The 23,784-nt window shown below is 42.3% G+C and overlaps 1 protein-coding gene across 1 annotated transcript; it reads right to left on the reverse strand.

The window, feature by feature from the left end:
• Window positions 1–8,131: 8,131 nt before the first annotated feature.
• Window positions 8,132–23,417, reverse strand: NOM1 (nucleolar protein with MIF4G domain 1). Its single transcript, XM_065832695.2, has 11 exons — window positions 22,415–23,417; window positions 21,497–21,621; window positions 20,345–20,540; window positions 18,299–18,622; window positions 17,674–17,784; window positions 16,197–16,364; window positions 15,475–15,596; window positions 11,519–11,651; window positions 11,028–11,159; window positions 10,191–10,300; window positions 8,132–9,195 (listed from the first exon to the last, which is right to left on the reverse strand). The coding sequence occupies exons 1-11, from the start codon at window positions 23,405–23,407 to the stop codon at window positions 9,018–9,020; spliced, it is 2,592 nt and encodes an 863-aa protein (XP_065688767.1). The 5' UTR covers window positions 23,408–23,417; the 3' UTR covers window positions 8,132–9,017.
• Window positions 23,418–23,784: the final 367 nt, after the last annotated feature.

The raw sequence follows: 23,784 nt of genomic DNA on the forward strand, positions 1-23,784 counted from the left end.
TTACTCCTGCAGGCCCAAGGGTGGGAGGGTTCTATGCCCGCTGGTCCCCGGGTGATTGTCTTGGCCCCACAAATCCATCCAGCTCTGATTTCTGTTCCCAGCTCTGATTTCCCTGCTGGGGCCTGAACTAAGGGTTGGTTCCCCAGGTGCCACCTCGGGCAGCAGAGATCCCTCAGGGTGGTGAATCTCAGCGTAGACCCACTTCTTTCTTTCCCAGCTTTCCTCCATGTGCTGTGGCTGTCAGGATAACTGCACAGTGTTTCAGCTGCGAAAGCAGAAACATTATTATTAAATTCTTGAGCCCTATATCATCCTGGTGATGTGCAGGATTCTTCTTGGTCATTTGTTCAAATGCCATGAATAGCAGCTCAGGACAAATAGTGGCAGGGATGAAGCTCCCAGGGTGTTGTGATCAAATTACAGTCCTTCCACCCCCCAAAATGCTGCTTCAGGCCTGGCCAGAGTTAAATACCAACTACACATCCCCTGGGAATTACTCAGTGACTGTGATAACAGATTTTTTATTTTTTCACTAATACTCATGCAATCAGGACCACATCTATGGTGGGCTGCGGTTGTCCTGGATTAGATTAAGTGATTTTGTCTTTTCTGGGACTTTTTTTGTTTATTTTTCTTGCCCTGAGGAGTGAGTGGTTGTGAAATGTCCCCTCCAAGGAGTCATCTGCAAGGGCAGTGGCCCTGGGCAGTATTTATCATCTTGTTGTCCATACTTGGAGGGCTGAAGTTCTTTAGGTTAACCGAAGTCCTGAGGCTCTCCCTGTGTGGAAATGGAAGCGCCTGCATGGAAATGGGATCACCCATAATGTGTAGGAGGTCAGAGTGGTCATCTAGTGGTCTTTCTCTGATCACAAGCTGCTATCAAAATTGGGCATTCAGTTTCCTTTTGGAAAATAAACATGTTTTGCTGGGTTAAATCTGAGACTTGTTTCTAAAATCAGTAGATGAGAAGAAGGACATCCTTTTTTTTTTGTAAAACCTAGAAGAGCCAGTGGCTTGCAATGAATTGTGTAGCTGGGAGGCTTAGCTCTATTTTACTGCCTGCAGGACATTTGCAAGCTGATCACAATTTCCTCTAATTAATCCATTATTTGAAATTATTATTCACAGGACTTCTGTTAATGTTCTTGGCTGGCGGTAGCTTTTGGCAGGTGGGACTTGTGTCTGAAGAGGGAGCGTGGATGGACAATGCAGGAGCCTCTAATTCAGCTGCCTCCTGTCTTCCTGCACAGAGGAGACGGGGACAGAGAATTCCTGTCTCCATCCAGCACTGCAGGGCTGTGGGTACCATTTCCATAAATACAAACGAAAGGCAGCCAGCATGGATTCTAACCTGGGGATGGGACAGGGGAGCGATCCCAATTTAGAACAACATCTCTTGTCCATCGCTTGCTATCCCTGGATGCCCTTTCTGGAAAGTACGTGAAAGCCAAGCCCAAGCTAATTTCTGCAGTGTAATAGCAGCTGGCGATGCGCAGAGGTCTGCATAGACAATGTAATGATTCTTTCTGGACTTCAACTTGATGAATCTATAAAGCATGTATTGCTGTAGCAGCTAGGTGCAATTTTAGAAATGTTAATGAGTAATTACATAAAGGTTGTTCACAGTCATTGATGTTAATCACTGTTCTTTTGCCAGGGATAATTAAGATGACACTTCAGCAGCGTCAGCCAGTGGTTCCTGCTGTCTCTGCTGTCTCCTTCTCCCCTCCCAGCTCCTGCTGTGGCTCTTACCCTCCTTCAGGGATCTTCTCGATCTGCCTTCATTCCTCCCATGCTCTTAGCCCCCCAGCTTTTCTGAAGGGCCTGATTGGCTGTGGCCTGAAGATTTTTAAGCTCTAGATGAACATTTCACATGGTCTTATGAGGGTGAGCTGAGGGTGCTGGGAGAAGCAGATTCAGATCTGCTGCCTCCACGCTCCTGCTCAGAGCATCAGGACACTCAGCTCCATTCTGCAGGTAATTCGTTTAGGCAATGTGTGCAAATTACTTCACCTTTCTGTGGCTTCCATCTCATCAAACAGCTGGTTTCCCAACTTTTTTTTTTTGCCTTTTTGTGCATCTTAGAAGCCTCTAATGAAAGGATTATGGCCAGTATTAATGACTATGGAGGAGCTGGAACAACAGCTATGCAAGTATATGGTTTGTTGTACTAAAACTTAAATTTTATCCACATTTTCACTCTTCAGCCCATGATCAGACACTGTTCAGTGTAATGCAGGATTCAGGGGATGGAAAGCCCGTGATGGAGGTTTCAGCAGAGGAGCGAGATCCTGGCTGTGCCACAGAAACGCATGGATGGGCGGGCTGGGGTGTGAGTTCATCTCATGCCTCTCCTGCTGTATGACATCGAGGAGACAAGTGCCATGACCTCTCCAACTGCAAGGACCATGGAGTCTCAATGAGATTGGAAGGCCAACCAAGGCATCTAAAGTTGGATCACCCCGGGGAGCAGGAGCTCCCAGCAGCTTGCGTCAAGCACCATGAAAAACATCTGTTCTGTTGGCTCTAAAGCTGCCCAGCGGTCGCCTCTGTCATTACTACAGCTCATGGGTGCTCTTTGCTTTGGGGATGGGAAAAAGAAACCATTCATCAGCTAAGGACAGCAAGATCCCTGAAACTCCCAGTCCTTTTTTCTTCCAGATCTTCATCTTTAGGACTGATGAATGCATCTAGAGGTTAGATTTGAGGGTTGATTTTAGCAGCAGAGGAATAGGGGATAGTGTTGAAAAAGCTTCTGCAAAACTTGTTAATCCTGTGTCTCCGACAGCTCCATGTCAGCCTTGGGCAGCCCTGGCTCCAACCGGGGGAGGCCATTCCAGGGAAAGTGTTACTCAGCATCCATGAGGGTGTCAAAAACCTTCAAACTCACAAACCCAGTAATAAGTTCTACAAGAACAGAGCAGCCCAAGAAACCTTGATGGGTCTAGTGTCCCTCTGGATCTGACTCACAGTGCTTTCGGATCACAAATTAGAAAAACAAACCAATTCAAAATCCACAGCAGCTTTTGAGCCCATCTATTGCCTGTTGCTCAAGCCACAAAGTGCTGGTGAAGAGCTCTCTAGAGCCTCCCTTGACAGCTTTTATCGTTGTAGGAAACACTTATGATCTGGAATTCCTGTCCCTGCCTTTCTGTGCTGCTTCCTAATCTCTGCGGCACTGTACCCACATAGCCCTTGGCGTAATAAAAACCTTCAAGAGACCAACAGGCTCAGTTTCATCTTCATACGAACCAATTAGTTAAGGAATTTGGAAAGCAAACACCATCTAGTTAATGTTTTAAGCGTGAGTTGGACTGCAGAGTAAGGAACAAAAAAAATCCATCAGGAATCTACAGCTTTGGCTGAGGAGGAGAGATTTTGTGAATAAGATGCAAGCCTAGAAAATGCAATCAAGATGACTTCTTTTTCCCCAAGATGACACTAAGCATACCTTGACTTATTGTCTCTACACCAGAAAAATGTGTTGCTCCATCCCCTGACTGTTCCTGCACTGGGCTCCACCGCCTCCAAACAGTATTCCCTGTTATTTCACGCCAGGGCCACGTGTGCCGGCACACCCAAGAGGGATCTGAAGGTACTCTCACCATCTGAATGGCAGAAGGTCCATAACGGAGTTTTTAATGAAAAATGTGTCATGCTTGGAAATCTTTCACATCTGAAAATGAAACAAGCATTTCACTGTTCCTGACAAAAGACTTTAAAGGAACTATTCAAAAAATGGTCTCTATTTATAATCTTAGACTGTACCTCTCATTCTAGTTACATGAGTTAATAATGTTTTAATATATTCACTGTTAAGTCCTCCATTCACGCCATGTGAGTTGGTTTTGGTGCGTGAACTGTTTTGTCTTAGGAGATGAGTTTTAAGGAATATTCGGTGCCAGCTGGCTCTTCCTAAACTTATCCTTGATGGATTCTCATTTCATTTCCTTAAAGCATTATTAGTGACACCTAATAATAACTGATTCTGAATTGTGCATGCATCTAAATGAGCGGGAGGCTACTGTAATTAGTTTTAAAGCAAGGCTGCAGGTCACACCAGTTTGCCGATAGCACAGCTGTTTTATACGGGCAGCTGTGACAGCCATGCCTGTGGGCCTCATGGTAAACTAAGCTTTCCTGGAGGGCATATGGTAAAAAAGTCACATCTCTGTCTACAATTCCTGAAATCAGTCCAGCCCAAACAGTCTTGGGCAGAACTTACACCCCGCCTTTGGAAAAGTGACCCTACAGATCACATTATCTCCTGAAAACAAAATTGTTTCATCTACTGCAGGAAAAAAAATCACGTATTGATTCTCGCACACACGGGACGTAGCCGGGCACTAAGCCCCTATTACACTCAAAGCAATAAAAATCCGAGTATTAGAGTTGCCACTTGCGCATTTATTAATCTTTGGCACCGCGCTGCTCCCGGGCTGTAACTTTTCACGTGCAAAGTTCACCCGCAGAACAATGCGAACCAAACGATCCCAGATGTGTTTTAAGCGCGGTATTGGGTTGCACCCCTTTGCTGGCGCGAGGCAGGGCAGACCCGCTCGCGTCTGCGCTTTTGGAGCACGACTGATACGGACCCGTCATCCCCGGCGGGCAGGACAATGGAAAAACGTCAAGTTACAGAAATAAAAAAAGGCCCTGCAGATACTTGGCCCATTCAGGTGTGGTGTTAAAACCCTGCCAGAAGGACTCACGTATGATTTATCAGCGTAACACTCCGGCCAAAGCTAAAAACCAGACTTGACTACCCTGGTTCATTTTGATACAGAAAACAGAGAAAGTTTAAAACATCGCTGTCCGGCTTAAAAGAAAACAAAAATTGAAACCGTGATAATAGCTGTGAGGGGATAGTGCTGTTTAAAGGGGGAATTGAAATCTTCTGCTGTATAGCTAAAAAACGAAACATCCGCCTTTTAGTTAAATGCATCTAAACCAGATCACGCCGTATTTTCCACTGGCTTGTCAGGCGTAAGGATTAACGTTGCAGCCATAGCTGCTTGGTTTTCCAGCAGAGTGTATTTTTACCAATTCAAAGCTATTTTCTGCTCATGAGGTAGTAGCTCCCCCAAACCTCCTTTATGGAAGAAATTTGGACATTAGAAGCAGCGTCTTTTTTTTTTTTTTTTTGGAACAATCAGGGAATGTTTCTCACAGAGGTTTGATGTTGGTTAACAGTCTAATCCTCAATAGGAAGAAATCTCAACATGCTGTATTTTGTGTTATCGTACATTTATTCACAGAATCACAGAATGTCAGGGGTTGGAAGGGACCTCAAAAGCTCATCCAGTCCAATCCCCCTGCTGGAGCAGGAACACCCAGCTGAGGTTACACAGGAAGGTGTCCAGGCGGGTTTGAATGTCTCCAGAAAAGGAGACCCCACAACCTCCCTGGGCAGCCTGGTCCAGGTTCTGTAACCCTCACTGAGAAGTTTCTTCTTATATGTAAGTGGAACCTCCTGTGTTCCAGTTTGTACCCGCTGCCCCATGTCTTATCACTTCTTGTCACCGAGAAGAGCCTGGCTCCATCCTCCTGACACTCATCCTTTACATATTTGTAAACATTAATGAGGTGACCCCTCGGTCTCCTCTTCTCCAAGCTAAAGAGCCCCAGCTCCCTCAGCCTTTCCTCACACGGGAGATGCTCCACTCCATCATCTTCATGGCTATGCGCTGGACTCTCTCCAGCAGTTCCCTGTCCTTCTGAAACTGAGGGGCCCAGAACTGGACACAATATTCCAGGTGTGGTCTCACCAGGGCAGAGTAGAGGGCCAGAAGAACCTCCCTGGACCTACTGACCACCCCCCTTCTAATCCACTCTAGGTACCATTGGCCTTCCTGGCCACAAGGGCACAGTGCTCGCTCATGGTCACCCTGCTGTCCCCAGGACCCCCAGGCCCCTTTCCCCCACACTTCTCATGGCACTGCACTATTCCATGGCAGGCAAGGCAGAAGGTGCCCAAGCCCGGTGTAACTTCTCCAGCAGCCTCAGCTGCGGACAGTGCTTGATGTGCAGTTTTGCAGAAAGCCACTTGCTGGCACTGGGACTTCCTGCTGTGACAGGGAGACCTCACAGCCCGGCTGCTGTGACAGACAGGTGGGTAGGGTTGGTTTTGCTGGTGACAAGTTTCTTCTCCAAGGTTAAAAATAATAATATATATAATATATATTTTAATATATTTAACTAGTTATACTTGTATTTATACAGATATAATATATAAAATACATATTTTAATATACACAAAAATATAAAAATAGTATCAGCTTTCTTTTTCAAACGTGCCTCGTATCCTTGGGATGTGCTTGGACCACAGAAGCGACAGCTTGCAGATGGGTACGTGTATGAATAGCACACTGACAGCCTTTCCACCTCTATGAAGCTGGGACAGTTTGGCCAGCAGGACCATGGAAAAAAGCTGTTGAACATGGCAAGACGCAAGACTTAGGAATCCCCATGTATCCTAGAGCTGTCCAATTTCTGTTTGACAGTTATTCCCTCACTGAATCACAGCCAGGGGACAGGACTTACTTCGAAACACCCACAGCAACTGTCCTTGTGCCGTGACACCGGCGCTGGGACTGGCAGTGTATTTCGGCCGCTTTCCTTGAAAATTCAGTTTTTCAAAAAAATGTATGTTTAAACATCAATGCAACAAAACTAAAAGCTGCAGGCAGGTAAAATGTGTTTTCTTCAGCAACAAAGCAATGGCTCTAATAACTCTAAGTTCACACAGAACATACTAGCTGTTGAGGATAATTAATAACTAATGCAAGTCTCTATTTAAAAAAAAAAAATAGCAATGGTAATTTTAGACGGTAAGGTTAAAACCATCTCCTGTAATTTCATGGCAACACCTGCAACACGCTGCCTCAGGCAGCTGCAGCCAGAGAATAGACTCAGACCCATAAAACACAAGGCAATCTTTCCCCCGGCAGCAAAGGGTGGTCAATTCTGATTGCCAAGGAAAGCGTTCAGAGAAGGAACCGGCAGCCTGTCACATTTAATTCAAGGAAGATGTTGCAAGATTTATCTCAAAGAGGAAAGTCGCCTCAGCCTCCCAGCTAGAGCAATGTGTTTCCATTTATGTGTTACTAAGCCGTTGAAACGCTGGGTCTACCTAAACTCCTGCAAAAAAGGTCATTAATTAGGTGGCTGCTGCGGTCTAGGGGGAGCAATTTTTACCCATTGAGGTCCCACACATTCCATAGCAGCCAGTTTCTAGGGACTTGCACAGATTTTCTCTTGAGTCCAGCCTTCAAAACTAAAATACAAGGTTTGCCATGTGCAAGCTGTTTACATGCGCTCTCTAAAGTTGTGACTTGTGTGTCCATCACAATATAGTGGCAATTCTTCTGCTGCCCACACTTCTGTTAATCGCTATGAATTTTAGAAATATTTTTACTGGTTTTTTATTCGTCTTCTGCCTGTTGCATGTAAGATGCAACCGAGGGGAATCATCAGATTTGTACACTTAGAACGTGTTGCTGGTATGAAAAAGGCTGAAGAAAACATCTCGCTTTGTTCTTTCAGTAGTAATCTCTTCTGTGTCAGTTGTTACCGCACCAGCATCACCTGGGATTTGGCAACTGGATCTCTCTGCTCCTGAGAGACCTTGTTTCCTACAATTTGCCCTCTCCAACAGAGGGAAGGAGAAAAAGGAGCTTGTTGGCAGCAGGGTCAGCACTCCTGTTCCTGAAAACATTTCAAGTACAACCGAATAAGCACAGTATTCTACATTCAACTCTTTGATATAATAATAATGATAATAATAATAGTCATCATTGTCATCATCATCACCGTTATCTTGTCTCTCTCTCGCTGCAGAACTGAAAATTTTCTAAGGGTGCCTCCTGGGAGCAAATTTTCCCACCAGGGACAGATGCAAAGCAGCAGAACAGATCAATTGGTATCAAATGCAATTAGGAGAAACGATAATTGAGTGGCCTATGGAGCACCAGAGGGCAAGTCTGGTCACAGATACAGGGCTGGCAGCTCCTGCACAGGTAGATAAGGCAGATATAGCACCCACTGCAGACTAGAGAGCGTTTCTCCCTCCAATATAAGGTCAGTCTCCTCCTGGGAAGCCGTCTAGAGTAAAGCGAATGCAAACAGCAAAGCCTTTAGAAAAATCAGTTTAATGTGTAGTGGTGACAAAAGAAACAAACCACTCAGCACTGAGCATTATGGAAATAAATGTACAAGTGTTTTTTAAACATCTGAATGGAAAATGGAAGCTAATTCTTAAGGAAAGTATTCTCTTATTAAGACTGACACTGCTATTGTTTTTTATGACTAGAAAAATCTGATTATTACAAGTGTTAGAAAACTTCAATTTTAAAGCTGAGAAAAACACGTTAAAAGAGCAATATAACTATGCTGCGATTTTGAACCCAATATAATTGGGAAAAATCAGATCTTCAGGTCTTTGCTACAACTTTGAATCCAACTGAAGATCTTTTCCTGACCCTCAGTCAGGTAAACAATTCATAGAATTAGTGGATAACTTCAACACTTTAAGAAAAAAGTTCATTTCTTCCCAAACGGACTCACCAGTACTTGTGCCATCTAGTGGCCTATTTCTTCAGGCAAGTATTAATACATATTAAAAGCCTTAACACTGTTTCTTTAATATCCAGTGGTCGGTAGTCTACAATTATTTTAAATGAAAGGTTAGAATGTGGAATACAGAACGCTAGGGTTGATTTGGAGTATGACAGAATGGAAATTCATTCTCTTCCCCAGATACGAATCATCAACACAAACACCTGTGCTAAAAAGGGACTTACCCAAAATATTATCCCTTTCTACAGGAAAGCCTTGAATCGCCTTCATTCGAACCTGTAAAGAGTGCGTGGAGCAAAGTAACTGTTTACATCAAAAAATGGTTACTTTGGAATAATATCGCTCTCCTCATTCTCAGTTATTTGGGTGGGAAAGAGTAATGAAGCTTTGCATCTTCATGTAGACCTAGTTTTTCCATATGTTTTATTCAAAAGACAGGACTACAGTTTCAATTTGGATTCTTTTGCTTGCAAAGCCTTTGTTGCCAGTTCAACTCTTTCCTTTAATAAGCTAAATTCTTCAGCACTCTTTTGGGCTTGTGCGTTTTTCAGTAAGAAGTGGGTCAGGAAGAGTTTCAAGCCTTCCCGTAGCACTCCCAGTTTGGGGTTGTCAGACACCCTGTAAAGATACAGATCAAATATACTATTTAGTTTTCTACTGTTTCTGAATTCTCTTTTTTCTTCATATTTTTTCAAATAGAGATGTAGAAATAAAATCTACCCTATAAAAGATTTTCTGAAGAGGTTTTCAAATTACCAGCAAGTCAACATTGGTTTGGCAAACAGCCCAAACACACTCAACACACAATTGATCCTCAACAATAAAATGGAATATTGGAGCCTTAGGCTTGCTTTATGTAAACAATTACAGCAAAAAATGAGGCAAACACCACGTTTGAGCTTCCTTGTGTTGCAGCGTAATGGCTGAAACATCATCACTTATTTGTTTCCTAACTTTATGTGACTTTGCAAATTTAATACAACAAAATCATGGAATAATTTAAGTCAGAAAGGATGTTGGTAGGTCACCTTGTCCGACCTCCTGTTTAAAGCCAGACTAACGTGTAAGTGTGGCCAGACTGCTCTGAGTCTTACCCACTCAAGCCCTAATCATCTCCAAAGTTAGAGATTTCCCAGTCTATCCTGTCTCATACATGAAAATGAGATTTTCCCGACAACATTGATTTAAATTAAAAAAAAAAAAAATCCCCAAAACCTCAATAGTATTTCTTTATTCTTCTTTCTTACACTAATGACACCTACTAGCAAAGATTGCTGGGAGAGTGAATCCCACTGCACACAGAAGGTGAAACAAGAAGGAAAGCAGGTAATTACAGAGCTCCGCTTATAAAAATCCTGTGACCAAAATGATACGTGGAATATCCAAAAGCCTTGTTTTGTGTAACGCTTCTCACAGTTTTATCTATATCAGAGCCTGTGCTAACACACAACTGATACACTTGCCCCCACTCACCCAGGTGAGCTTCCTTTTTAAGGGATGGATCGCTGACCTTTGGAAAAGGCACTGTATAATTCCAAACAAAATAAGCAAACTTTTTATCATCTAAATCACTACTCCCCAAGGGTTCCTCGGAGATCTCTCTGACCACTTACCTCACAAAAATGTCACTAATTTCTTCAGCATCTGCTTTGATTAACAGCATACTTAATACTTGGCGCAAGAAACGGACTTTGGGTTTGTCTAGTTCGCTGAATTCAATTACCTAGTAGAGAAAGACAGAAAACTAGATAAATTCAAATTTTAAACAGCTGAATTCTTTTCTAAACAAACAACTTTTAGCACACCAACTGGCTTCCCATATATACAGAGTCTTAAGCTTGGCACAGAAGAATTAGCTGAGAATGCTGCCTCCAAAAGACAATCAATATGGAAAGCAGAGAAGTTTCTAAGAAATAACCTTTCTAACAGTACCAGAATACTAGATATAATTTCTCAACTAGATAAATACTTCCGAAGTATCTAGGACACAGCACATAACTGGCTGTTTAACATATTTCAGTTATTCTTCTAATAATATTCTATGGACTCCCCATTCTGAAATGCAAATGCTCAGTAGATTTCTTCCTGATCTAAGAAAACCAAAAATCAACATCAGCTAAAAAGCATAGCACAGAATCCGCTAACAAAGCCTCTAAATGAGGGGGTCTCAGTTCCAACTCTGGATATTCTGAAGAAAATAATCTTACAACTGCTCTGGATATAGAACTTTAGAGTTTCTATATGCCTGGCTTACCACAGGTTCCCTTTTCCCCAGTGACATCATTACCATAATCAATTGGACTAATTTGGTAATTTTAGAACAAGTTTTGTCTTGGCTTACGACCGTGAACAGCTAAAGTACCAGTAAGCTGACAGAGAAAGCACATTTTTCATAGAAGTAGCAAATGCAAAGAAAACACAGAAGTATTTTGAAAAGAAAACAGACCAACCTTGAGGACAGAAAGTGGCAATGATTTTGTCCTTATTAAGTGAGCTAACAGCGAGACCAAGTTGGAGACGGCCGTGGCTGACAGGTTTTCCAAATCTCTGATTTTGTCCCAAATACTGAACTGAAATGTCACCTAAGTGTCAAAGGAAAAAAAAAATACTACAAATCAAGTGACTGTTTAAGTGAGTAACAACATAACTAAACCTTTCAACCTTCTGTTCCTTACGAGCCCTCTGTTAATTAACACAGCTGCTTGATCAGACTCTTCAGTTCTTTTAAAATGTGTAAAACGGAGGAAAGCAAACCTTCTGCAACAGTTGTTTTATTTCCTGTTCATATCTGACCATGAGAATGCCTTACTGAATGCATAAGCTATATCAGCAGAATTCTTCCTCAGGATCAAGATCTTACCAGGCATGCATCCATTCTCAGGTATTTAATAACTCTCTAACCACAAGAACGACACTAAAATAGAAACAGATTTTTCTTCACCTGAAATCGTCTTTCACATTCACAAAACTTGTTAGCCAAAAACGCATAGAAGGGGTTATATGTCTTCTCCTGCAAGCAGCAGTAAAGGATCACATGAATGATTTCTCTCTCCTGCTGATCTTTCAGTCCAAGCCTAAAATTTAGCAAGAGAATGATAATCATTTAGTAAGGAAAAAATCACTGTCACAAAGGAAGAGCTACAATGTCCCAGAGTAATACTTGGAAAAAACAAACCCGAACACCACATGAAATTTTACTTCTTAAAAGGTTCTCACAAAGTCTTTAAAACACTGAATAAACCCAAACCCTTCAGACTGGGTCCTGGTATGGCAATATGGAAACGCTGCAGTGTTATCAGTGTTAAAGGGGTGGCTGCAAAGCCAGACCTCAACAGCCAGGAGTGGAATGATACAGATAGAATCACCCCCTGGGGAAGGAGACATTGCCTACTTTGTGGTTGTGAAGAAAAACAGAGGAGAGGGCTCTGTTGTCACAGGCTTTTGTGCCCTGGAAAGCAGCAGCAGTACTACCATAGCATGTCCTGAGTCAGAAGGGACCCACAAGGATCATCAAGTTCAGCACCGCAGCAAGCGCTGCTGCACAGGGCACCAACGAGAAAGCTAAATAGTGAAACGAGAACCGTAGGACCCTGTTGTGGTTGTCTCACACTTGTACCTATGGTCACAGGAGGAAAACCAGCCTTTGGATCAGCATAAGCCTATTTAGAGAAACATGTCCAGGGCCCTTCACTTCCGTGGTACTTACTAGGCATAAGAAAATAGTTTGTTTCTCCTACTTGGTGATAAGAATATTTTCATTTCTAGGTCAACTCATTGCTACATAATACTTGAAATTCATTATTGTTTGATATAGCCTAAAGGGATGCAATCAGTGATTTCAAACCACCTTAAAAACCACAAAAAAAGTCTAAAGCAAACAGTATCCATGAGTACTTATGTTGGTATAAAGGCCAAGGACTGAGCAGCCTTCTCTAAAAGAGGCCCAAACCACTTTGGTGGGGAACAATAACTAACTCACAATGTGCTTGTTCTGTGCACAATATGATTGAGCTTTCAGGGCTGCCAAATGCTTGGCAGTGTTAAAACCAATTAAAATGAAAAATGCTTTGTATTATAACCTGAAAAAATGTCAAACAAAATTCTTCGCATTGCTTCAAGCTCCAGTTTCTTATGGCTTCGGTATAACTCAAGTGTATTTTCTAACTGAGTTGGACTCAACTGGAAGTTGCTCTACCATCTGTAGAGTACAGTTCGTCATTGCTTGAGTCTAATATCTCTCATTTGTACACACCTCCACACATCTGCCATTGCATTTGATCACAGACACATGCCAGATTAACAGAGAAAATATTGTCTTCCAGCCAAAAAACACCAGAATTTAAGGTTTTACAATATGAAAATCTGGTATGATTTCTAGGCTGATTGTTAATGAGCAGCGAAAACTTCCAAGTCTGCTTCTGCAATAGAGACCAGTGCTACAAGTGCTGTGTCTGTGATACGACTTGCTTGCTCTCCCATCAGCCAAGTTCTATTTAACTTTATTACAGAGCAACAAGGTTTGTGTTTTCTTTTTTCAAATACAGAGGTTTTCAGCCACCAGACGTGCATTTAATAGACTTGTTACATTGCTGTCACTAATCTGACACACTCTCCTATTCCTTGTGTTAACGGTTCGACTCGATGATTTTAGTTGGAAAACACCTTTAAGATCATTCTGTGATCGCTTCTATCATGACTTGCTTATTTAAGAAATATTCATGTTGCCAGATGGCTGTAAGCAAGTACATCAGCACTTGAATATTCAGCTTTGTTCCTCCCTTCACTTCTTCGCAGACCTAGCAGTATTTTCTCATTTTAGAGCTAGCATTCCTAAACAACTAAAATTGAAGAGCTGGGATTGTCTCTCACTGCTGAGCTTCACCATAAACCTTATACAGATTTCATAAGCCTCATAATCTTAGATAAATAATATTCAACTGCTTCACCTATTAAATCAGTCATGAGTTACAATATTCCCACGGACTTGCATGTCTTGATCACTTTAAGAATTTCCCCCCACCACACAACAAATGTCTCTGGAGCAGATTATTTATCCCCAGCAGAAGCCTGCCTCTAAAGTTAGTTGTCATCAGTTCAAGCCCAAGCCCATCATTTCCTTTAGATTCAAAATAGCAACAAATTGTTTCAGAAAATACCATCACATACTCACTACTCTGAATTACACGTCACACTACAAATACAATACTTTTACAAGTTTCCATTTTTTTCATGAGAGGTGAAGTTTCTCAAATTCTTCACCTCTATGAAATAGCTTTAAAAATTGCCTCTTCATCAAACTTAGCAGCATTCATTCCCCCTCACGTGCGAATCTGTGGTTTCAGAAGAGGTGCAGCCTTTCAGCTGATGAAATACATCAAATCTCACTCTCTTTGTCTTCAGCAATGTTCCCAACCCTCCCCTCACACTGACACTTCAGCAATCACAAGCTGAGCCACTTCAGGGAGCTGTTCCGGCTTCAAACTAATTACTTTCTTTTGATGTAAGGAGGAGGAAGACAAGCAGAACTATAGCAGCCTGGATTTAAAATGGTTTAAATTACCATTTAACCACACCTCAGCCCTGCCAGAGATCTAGCAGCAGATGAATCAACAAGCACAGTTAAAATATTTCTTCATATATTTCTCATTCTCTTTCTCGTGTGACTGACAGCAAACATGTAAGTATGAATTCCCACACGCTCTGGAACGCATGTTCACATCACAGTTAATTCCTTCACCAACAATTCTGTGTACCTTCCATTATGCTCTGCCAGATGTGGGCAGGTTTGAGAATTCCTCTGTCTTTGAGTTTGCTGTATAAAAATCAGGATCAACACACCGGGCAATCTGCAGACAGAGTTTTTCTGCCACGCCTGTATGTACACAGATTTGTAAACCGGTTTAAATAGCACGGATGAGAGTCAAGGATCAATTTGCAAATTGAGCTACCAGGTCTTGGCAAGAACTGCAGCAGCAGCAGCTAATTTCCTTTAATTGAACAGGCCATATTAAGATATTGGAATGACTCCATCACAGTCTTAAATTCAAGCTGTGTTTTGCAGAAGTGGCATTTAATCAAATATTAGTTGACTTTATTACAAAGTCTGTTTTGATTTGGTTAGCAAATTAAATAATTGCATGCCATCCTGGTAAGACAATTCCCTTGAATTACAAGGCTGCAATAGAAAAGTTCAGACCTGATCTCTCCCCTCCCAGTTACTACAGACTTACAATTAATATTCTGACAAACACAAAGAACAGCTTGGTTTGAGCTTTTCCCTGATCACATCTTCTTCTAAAGAGCTGTTTGCCAAGTGATAAGGAAACTGGTCTTAACATGAAATGTGACCCTGGAGCAAATCCAAAGCTAATAAATCCTGCCAGAGGGAAGTGGAGGTGCTAGAGCACTACCAGGTCACGCAAGTACGGACAGAGACCTGCAAGATGGCTGAACAAGGTGGCAAGAAGGAAGCAGCAGTAGTACAGAAACCCAGTGACAAAGAGATGTCCTGAAGGGGCTTTTGGGCTGCCTCTGTAAGGACGCAAACCTGCAACAGAGTTCCACCCGCTACACAGGGACAGACACCTTCAGTGCAAAAAGATACAGGCTCCTGAAGCCAAAAGATTCTGTAAATCACAGTTACAGACACGAGTGACAGTAACAGGGATCACTCCCTTCCTCTGACTGCCAGTCAGTTCTGCCTGCCCCCTGCTAGTCCTTACACCAGGGTTTTGGTCCCTCTCCTGCTTTCTTACCCCACGTGGACCACTAGCAACGCTCACCTTTAATTGTATTATCAATTAAATGCTCTTAGACCCAGACCAGCAGTGATATTTGTACAATTCAGCAAATGCTATTTTTAGTTCTGGGCTGTCCTCTGCGCTAATCTGTACTTACTTGAGAAGCTTTTCAAAGGCATCCATGAAGTCTTCACTTATCATCAAGACACAAAATATACTTCTCCTGATATCAGTGTTCATCCTCTGCTTACGAGCAAGCTCCATTATCTTTGCACTCACCTGAAAAACAAAAGCTATTTTATTTATGCTTGCTTTAAGAATGCTGTTTCTGTGCAGCCTCTAATAAGACCATTAATGAAGATCTCCAGTGAACTGTGAAGCATCAGTCCAAAGCTCCTGAGCTTTTGTCCAGAGGCACAGACATCATCAGGAACTTTTTCAACTAGGGAAATACAATTAATTATTTTAAACACGTGCTTCTCTAATGTAAGACACCAAGAACATCTCGCCATACTCATTTTAGAATCCGCTTGGATATATGCCACTCACAGACAGACAACACTACCTGTCAGAACTCATACTAGCAAATCCATGTTTAAATCAAGTTTCTTCTTCCACTGATGTAAGTTACTTTTGCAATTCCACAGGATAAGAAAAAACAAGCTATACCAGAACACTTGTAGCAATACCTCTTATGAAGTGCATTAGAACAACATTTTGAAAAATAGAAGAGCAGAATTCACATTGCAAAGGCTTAGTCTTACAAGAGCTCATGAAGGGTTTTTTTGGTGGGCTCTGAAATAAACTTATTCACCTGTATGAAGAACATTCAAAAGATCACAAACATTTAGACTCCTAACCAGCACTGCTTGGATTTACCTTTCCTATCTGCAGGTTTTGCTGAGTATTCCTGTTTGTCTCATTAATCATGGGTGCTCCGCTCCAGGACGACCCTACGATCCACCAGCGACCAACCCGATCGGCGCTGAGGAGAGATTCCAGGGACACGCGGAGCTGAGTTTCTTTACCAGAACCACTGCTGTGAACCTTGAATAGCAAAATACAAAGAATCCAAAAGCTTTTAGTTGAAAGTGGGTTTTTTTGTTGTTTTTATTAAAAAAACCAAACAAAATAAAACAAACCAAACCAACAAACAAACAAAAAACCCAACAAACAAAGAAAACTACAAATACATGAATTACTCAAAATTACTTGTAAACAAATACTTTAAACAAATAACTTCATCACCACAAAGGTCTTCACATGTTCACTCATCAACCTGAAAAGAACTTACAAGTTCCCCATATGCTCTAATTCCTCAAACACAAGAAGTTGCTTAAATCTACATTTAGAAGTTCTTCAGTTGATCCTCTCTTCTAAAAATTAAAAAATAAAAGAGTAGCCATCTTCCACTCATAAAACGTGATTAGAATTCAGACTTGATGCTGACATTGAAAATCAGTTGTAGCATCTTACAGTCTGGTCTTGATTTTCTTTTGAATACTCGTGACTAAATAAAATGAAATGACAAACTGCCTTAAGTTTTGTACAATTCAAACAACAAAAAGTTGAAATTCTTTGTACAAAATAAGAATTTTCAACAGAAGACTCTAGAATCATATTAAGAGAACTGCAAAAACTTAAGGGAGGAAGTTCTACAGAATTAGGCTGCCTAGCTTATTTTTGCCTGGCCTGTTGTCACTGATGTGCACACCCTGCACATACAAATTTCTGAAAATTAAGATGCTACAGGTGTTGTAGACAAGCAGTATTCATTTTCAAGCTGGAGATACATGCACTCCAGAAACGGATTCAAGTCTTGTGAAAATGAATTAGTTCTCAATCCACAGAGACCATCACTGTGACAGATTTTACACTGTGGTGTTCTAGACGAAACACCCTCTCTTCACCAAAAAACAAAACAAACCAAACCAAGGAAGAAAAAACATTCAGGTTTTCAGAAGTGTTAGACTTCCAAAATAACTCTGGTGAAGTTTGAAGCAGGTGTCAGCATGCAAAAATCTATTAAAGAAAAGAAACAAAACTCATCATACTGACTCATTTCTTCTGCACAATTATTAAACACCCCACAATCTCTTTTTCAAACACAGGACTTTGAGGCAAAGACTTTGGGTAAATATTTATGCCCTTTCCCAAACTATTTTGCAGAAGGCTGGTTGAATGCTGACTTAACTTGGACACAGGAGATCATATTTAAGAAGTTATTTTTGTCCACAAGAGTTTCAGACTGTTAAATGAATTTTAAAAAGCTATAGCCCATCAGGCCAGCATACAATACATGTAATTACATCTGGCTGAAGAACAGCTATAGTACATATGGCAAGAAAGTTCTCACCAGTGTTCTTTGCAATTTGCGGAGTTTTTCAACTGGTTCAGGATCATAACCAGGAATCTTACGCATGTCATTATTCCTTAGCGCCAACATCGTCTCTAGCATAAAACGAACCTATTGGGAGAAGAGATATTTCTGTGAATTATGTGCTGTGAGTTCACCTAATAAAGTAGAGAGTGTACTTTAAGATTATTGTTCTGTGAAAATAAGCAGCTCAGCTGGCAATGCACATCAAAATTTAGATTATATGAATACGGAGAAGGGTGTTCACTTTAACTCCTTTTATATTCATTCGTGTTCAAGCTTCAATTCAAAGCTTAATCTGGCAAACACCATGCCTCAGTGACTATTTTTTTAAGCATACAAAGTATCATGAAACAGAAGCACTGTCCATGCCATAAGGTGCAAACCAGTCCTAGTCTCACCCATTACAAGCATTTTGGTGTCTGTGTCCTAAGAACTAATGGAGAAAGACAAATGCAAACAACTGAATGCAACGACTGAACACTAATGGTAACTTAGAATCTAAATAGAGTGTAGCAGAGAACATTTTGGTAAATTAACACATGTATCCAAATGGTTATTAAATCTAGTCAGAGCAGAAAATCTTTAAAATACACACACATACCCTAGTCTGATCCTGGAGTTTCTTGTCTGCTGTGTTTGCTTTCTTCTGGGCTTCGGTGATCAGTTCCTTCAAAGCCAATGCATCATCTTTTCTTAAGGAAAAGCCCACGTTTTTCAGAAGGAACAAAATCAACTCAATCTCTTTCTCAGTGAAAGTGCTAACAAGCTTCTTCAGAATATCAAAGATCAGCAGGGAATGAACCACATGGAAGTTATACAAGTGAGCAATCAAGGCAAGAAGATTTTCACATTCTTTCCCTTCGACATCACTTTTACAGAGTTCATCAAATTTCTTCACCACAGCTTCCAAAAAGTGAGCACCGACCTGGCAACAGTTCCATTAAGGGGGAAAAAAAATCCAGCAGTTAAGCATAAGTAGATTTTACAGACATCTGTACAACATTAATTTTGGGGGCATTGACACTATTAATTTTAAAGAAATATTGTTGCTTCTCTCAAGCAATATGGATGTTTTACATTGACAAATACAAATATCTAAGTGGTGTGACATTTTCTTGAAGTACACGTTATTTACACCACCCAGTTGCCTTTTAAAGTCCATGCAAGACAAGCAAATGTTATGAACCTGCACTATACACACATCAGAATGTATTTGTTCACACAGTTTTCATGGACACGCACGGAATCTCTATATTTGTGAAAAGAGACCTGATGCTAAAGACTGGAATTTAAAAGTATGCCAAAATATAGGTAGATAATGTACTGCTAAACAAGATGCCTCCATTATTATAGTGCGAATATTTGCTGATTGTTCTTATGAAAACCAGAAGTCCCAGTAGCAGAACTTGCATTACAAGCCTTGACGATATTAAATGTTAACCATCCAACAAATCGCACAAACGTATAAAAACAGCTACTAGAATCCCGACTTCTGCATTGCTCAAACTAATCTAAAACACAGCTGTGCTATCACGCATCCCCGTAATGCATATTCTACCTTTATTTCACAGAAAGAATAACGGGGCTTTGTAATACACTTAAATACTACAGTCTCAGATTCAAAGATGCTGTGTAACAGAGTTAGTGGTACAGAAGACAGTCTGGATATCAACTTTTTCTAATACCTATTAGTTTATCTATATCTAAATGCTATTACTACGTATTTTGCAAAGCTTCGACTTCTAAAAACATTGTGCTTCTTGTCTTAAAAAAGCATTGTATTATTATATTTGCAGTCAGAACTGCCTTTCAAGCAGCAAAGAGGAACAAAAAAAAAGTGCAATGGTAAGGCTGTGTGGAGAAAGCTGCTGTAATTGCATCCATCTGATATTTAATATGATTTCAGAGACAGCATTCAGGTCACTGTATGACAAACTGAACAACTTGCATTCACATAACTTTGGAATGGAGCCACAGAAAGAAAATGGAACTTGATGGGAACAAAGTGTTTAAACACCTCAGTTGACATCAGTAGTTTCTGCTGCTTCTGAATAGTAAGCAAGAGATATTTTATCCAAATCATTCATCAGGCTTAAAAACACACACACACACGAAAGCCAAAAAATGTTGCAATGCTTTTTGAAGTTTTTGATATTCTGGAGTCATTGGTATACCTAATTAATTCCACTGATAATTTGCATGATTGGCTTTAAAAAGGACTTTTTCAATGGATGTAAAAGGATTTCTGTAACTGCAACACTTTCCTTATCTGAATAAACATTGTTCTAAAACAATATCCTCATATACCCAAGAGAGCAGAAATGGACTAGTGTCATTAAAGAGGAAACCTGAAGCTTAAAAAATCAGTTTTATGGATGCAGAAACATTTTGGTGAAAAAACTGATGTTTTTATAAGTGATCAGAGGTAACCCATGAAGGAAATAAATTAATCAGACAAAGCAACACACTTGGTCCCTTCCACTTATAGACACCTTGCAAATAAGCTACAAATACTGATGAAATTCAACTAGAGATGCTTTTTAGCAACATACAATCAAAAACTAAAATGCAACTAAAACAAAATATCAAGGAAAACAGTCTACTATAGACACTATTAAACAAAATTAGTCCTAATCACAAGAATTACCTCAATTCCTACGTTATGATGAAGAATGCTGACCAAAAGGACATGCTCCATCATCAGTCTTGCAGGCATGGCAACTGGGGTCACACAGGCATTCATGAGAATATCGGTCAGAGTATCATTCATGTCCTTCCTACTGTTGGACATGTAGAGCTCTTCCATCTGCCCACTAATGGAGGCCAAATTCGGTTCACTCAGCCTATTGAGAAACAAAATCCAGCATTTGTTGCTTCTTATTTTACACAGTTCCATATTTTTCAATTTACCTGAAGTGAAACCTATTCTATTTAGAGAAACTAGCTTGGCTGAAGAAGACTGAAAAGATGACTGGAAGGGACCTTCTGTATTTTGCTGTGTTCACTAAACTAAAAAAAAATACAACATATGTTTAGTATTCTTTTTAAATATTAACCTGTTTTTACAGGTTAGCAGCAGTATTAACAAAGCACTGTCAATGTGCTTACTGTCACACTGAACTTATTATTACAAGAAAACAGACTTGTTACTAGCAGTTCTAACTATGGCGCATCGCTGTCCTTGGAGAAATTAAGTATGAAAATACCTCACACTTTGCTAACATATATCACATTCTAAACAACCGAACAAACTGTAGACTGTAGTCTGCATTTTACAAATAACAAAGCTATAAGAAAATGCCAGCTGCTTTCTATTTTTAAAATACTCTAAAATTACAAACACGTGAAAGTGTTAATTACTTTTTCTGTTGTTCAGTACTTTAAACTATGAGCAATACAGAGCTATGAGCTCCTCCTCAGTTGTAGTGTTGAAGAAATTTAGTTTTATATAACTAAAAAAATAAAATGCCTTTTTTGGCGGGTCATAGCTCACACTATGAGGTTTTTTTATAGGCATATGCCAAGTGACACTTAGTGAATTATACCCAGCACGTGCAGGCAACTGCTGTGTGGAATTCAGCCCAAACTTAAATTTATTTTCTAGATTTTTCAACTTCTGTAACGACCAGCTTTGAAGAATTTCTATCAACAAAGATAATTATTATTAAGAATAGCAGACATGATTGCCAACTTAAAATCAGTTTGTGAAGAGAAAAGTCACATCATTGCCACTTTTCTTTGAATGATGAGCACTGTCACATCAAACCGGAAAGATTAATGACTTTCCTTATTACATTACCTATTAATGAGACCATTCACCATTTTCTTCAGTCTTCCCAATTCCTCTCTTTTCTTGTCATCTAGTGTCTCCTGAACTTTTCTTACATGAGGGGGAACATACTTCGTAGCATTGTGATTATGACTCTTAGCAGGAAAACAAAATAAGATACCAAATGAGACTAGTATCTAAATATTTGGAAACAAATATACATTTCTACTTAAGATTAATACACCAAACTTCTAGTTAAGCATGTATTTTACCATCTAGTAACTAATGTCAAAGGAAGAACTTCATACAGAAAAGAAGCACACAATAAGTTACGACTGCCTTGAGGGCAGCAAACCCCCTTTCCTTTACAGGAAATTTTCTTTAAGTTATTACTACTAAAACCTGACATCCTAAGTCTTGGTTTTATCAGCTGCAGACGGACTTACAGCTTAAGTTAGTGCCATGTGGGCTACGTGACCCATTTGGGTTCAGGTTGTGGAATGCAGTTTAAGCAGCAGGTTTCATAGAATCATAGAATAGTCTGGGTTGGAAGGGACCTTCAAAGCTCATCCAGTGCCACCCCTGCCATGAGCAGGGACATCTTCACCAGCTCAGGTTGCTCAGAGCCCTGTCCAGCCTGGCCTGGGATGTCTCCAGGGATGGGGCATCCACCACCTCTCTGGGCAACCTGGGCCAGTGCTTCACCACCCTCAGTGTAAGAAATTTCTTCCTGATCTCCAGCCTGAATCTCCTCTCCTTTAGTTTAAAACTATCACTCCTTGTCCTACTGCAACAGGCCCTGCTAAAAAGTCTGTCCCCCCATCTTTCTCACAGGCCACTTTCAAGCACTGAAAGGCCACAGTAAGGTCTCCCCAGAGCCTTCTCGTCTCCAGGCTGAACACCCCAACTCTCTCAGCCTCTTTGTGTTATCTGAGGTGGACACCTCACCTCCTCCTCATCATCTTCCTCCTGCTCCTCCTCCTCTTCCGGGTGCTCGCTGGCCTCAGGCTCCCCGCTGTCCTCGGGGGCCGAGCTCTCGCTCTCCCACTGTCCTTCCACATCACCCCTCTCGGAGGGGTCTGAGGCATCGTCCTCCTCATCTTCGTCCTCTTCTTGCTCCTCCTCGTCCTCCGCCGGCCCGGGCTGGTTCTCCCGGGGTCCGGGCTGGCTCTGCCGGGGTTCCGGGGTCTCCTCCTCGTCGCTGCTCTCGCACAGCTGGCTGAGCCCGTCCCGGGTGCCCAGGGCGCTCAGCACGTAGCCCAGCCCGTCCCGCAGGAAGCTCTGTGGCAGCCTCTCCTCCTCCGCGCTCCCCTCCCGCTTCTTGCGGCGTTTGCCCAGCCCCAGCCGCCGCTCCAGCCGGCGGATCTCCCTCTCCTCCTCCTCATTGGCCTCCAGCAGGGCCCGTTTCCGCGCCCAGCCGGGGCTGGGGGCTGCGCGGGGTGTCGTCGCCGGGACCGACGGCTCCGGCCGCTTCTTCCCGGCGGCGGCTCCGGGGCGGGGGGCAGGAGCCGGCTTGGTCGGAGCTGGCTTGGCCGGAGCGGGCTTGGCAGCAGCCGGCTTGGTCGGAGTCGGCTTGAGCGGAGTGGACTTGGCCGGAGCGGGCTTGGCCACAGCCGGCTTGGCCGGGGCGGCGGGTCCCTCCACCGGCTCCCCGCGCTGGAGGCGGCGGCGGCGGCTCCGCTTGAGCCTGCGCTTCTCCTTCCTGGCTTCCCGGCGGCTCCTGCGGTTCTGCCTCTCCGAGTCCTTCAGCAGGGGCAGCTGCGGCTGGTCGCCTGCTGCCTGCACGAAGTCCTGCACCGACTGCCGCAGCCGAGCCAACTTCCCGCCGCGGCGAGTGCGGGCGACCGCTGGCCGCTTCATCTTCCCCCCGGCCACGCTGCCCCTGGACGCCGCCATCTTGCGGAAGGACCGACCCTCCCTCTTCCGCCGGGCGGTCGCCATTGCGGGCGGCAGCGCCCCCTGCTGGGCGCCGAGCGGCCTCTCCGGCGGTTGCCAGGGAGCGGGAGGTCACTGGAAGTCTTAGCAGAGATGCTAAATTCACAGACATCCTCTCTTTAAAAAATATATATATACTTACTGAAATGTATTTTCTTACAGACGGAACTGGAACAGTTAGTTTTCATAGCCCTGGCTGTGGCCACAAGGCCCTGGTGCCAGTCAGGCTCTGGGCTCTTGCTGGGGCCTCATGAGGCTGCAGGAGCTGAGGGACGTAAGCATCAATGGCCTCTCCTCCACCTGCCCAGGCGCCCATGTAAAGCCCCTCGCAGCCCTGCCAGGCTCCAGTGTCTCCTTCTGGGTACAGCAGGGATGGTGCTGCA

This window comes from Patagioenas fasciata, chromosome 2 (genome assembly GCF_037038585.1).
Source record: "Patagioenas fasciata isolate bPatFas1 chromosome 2, bPatFas1.hap1, whole genome shotgun sequence".
Lineage (NCBI taxonomy): Eukaryota > Metazoa > Chordata > Aves > Columbiformes > Columbidae > Patagioenas > Patagioenas fasciata.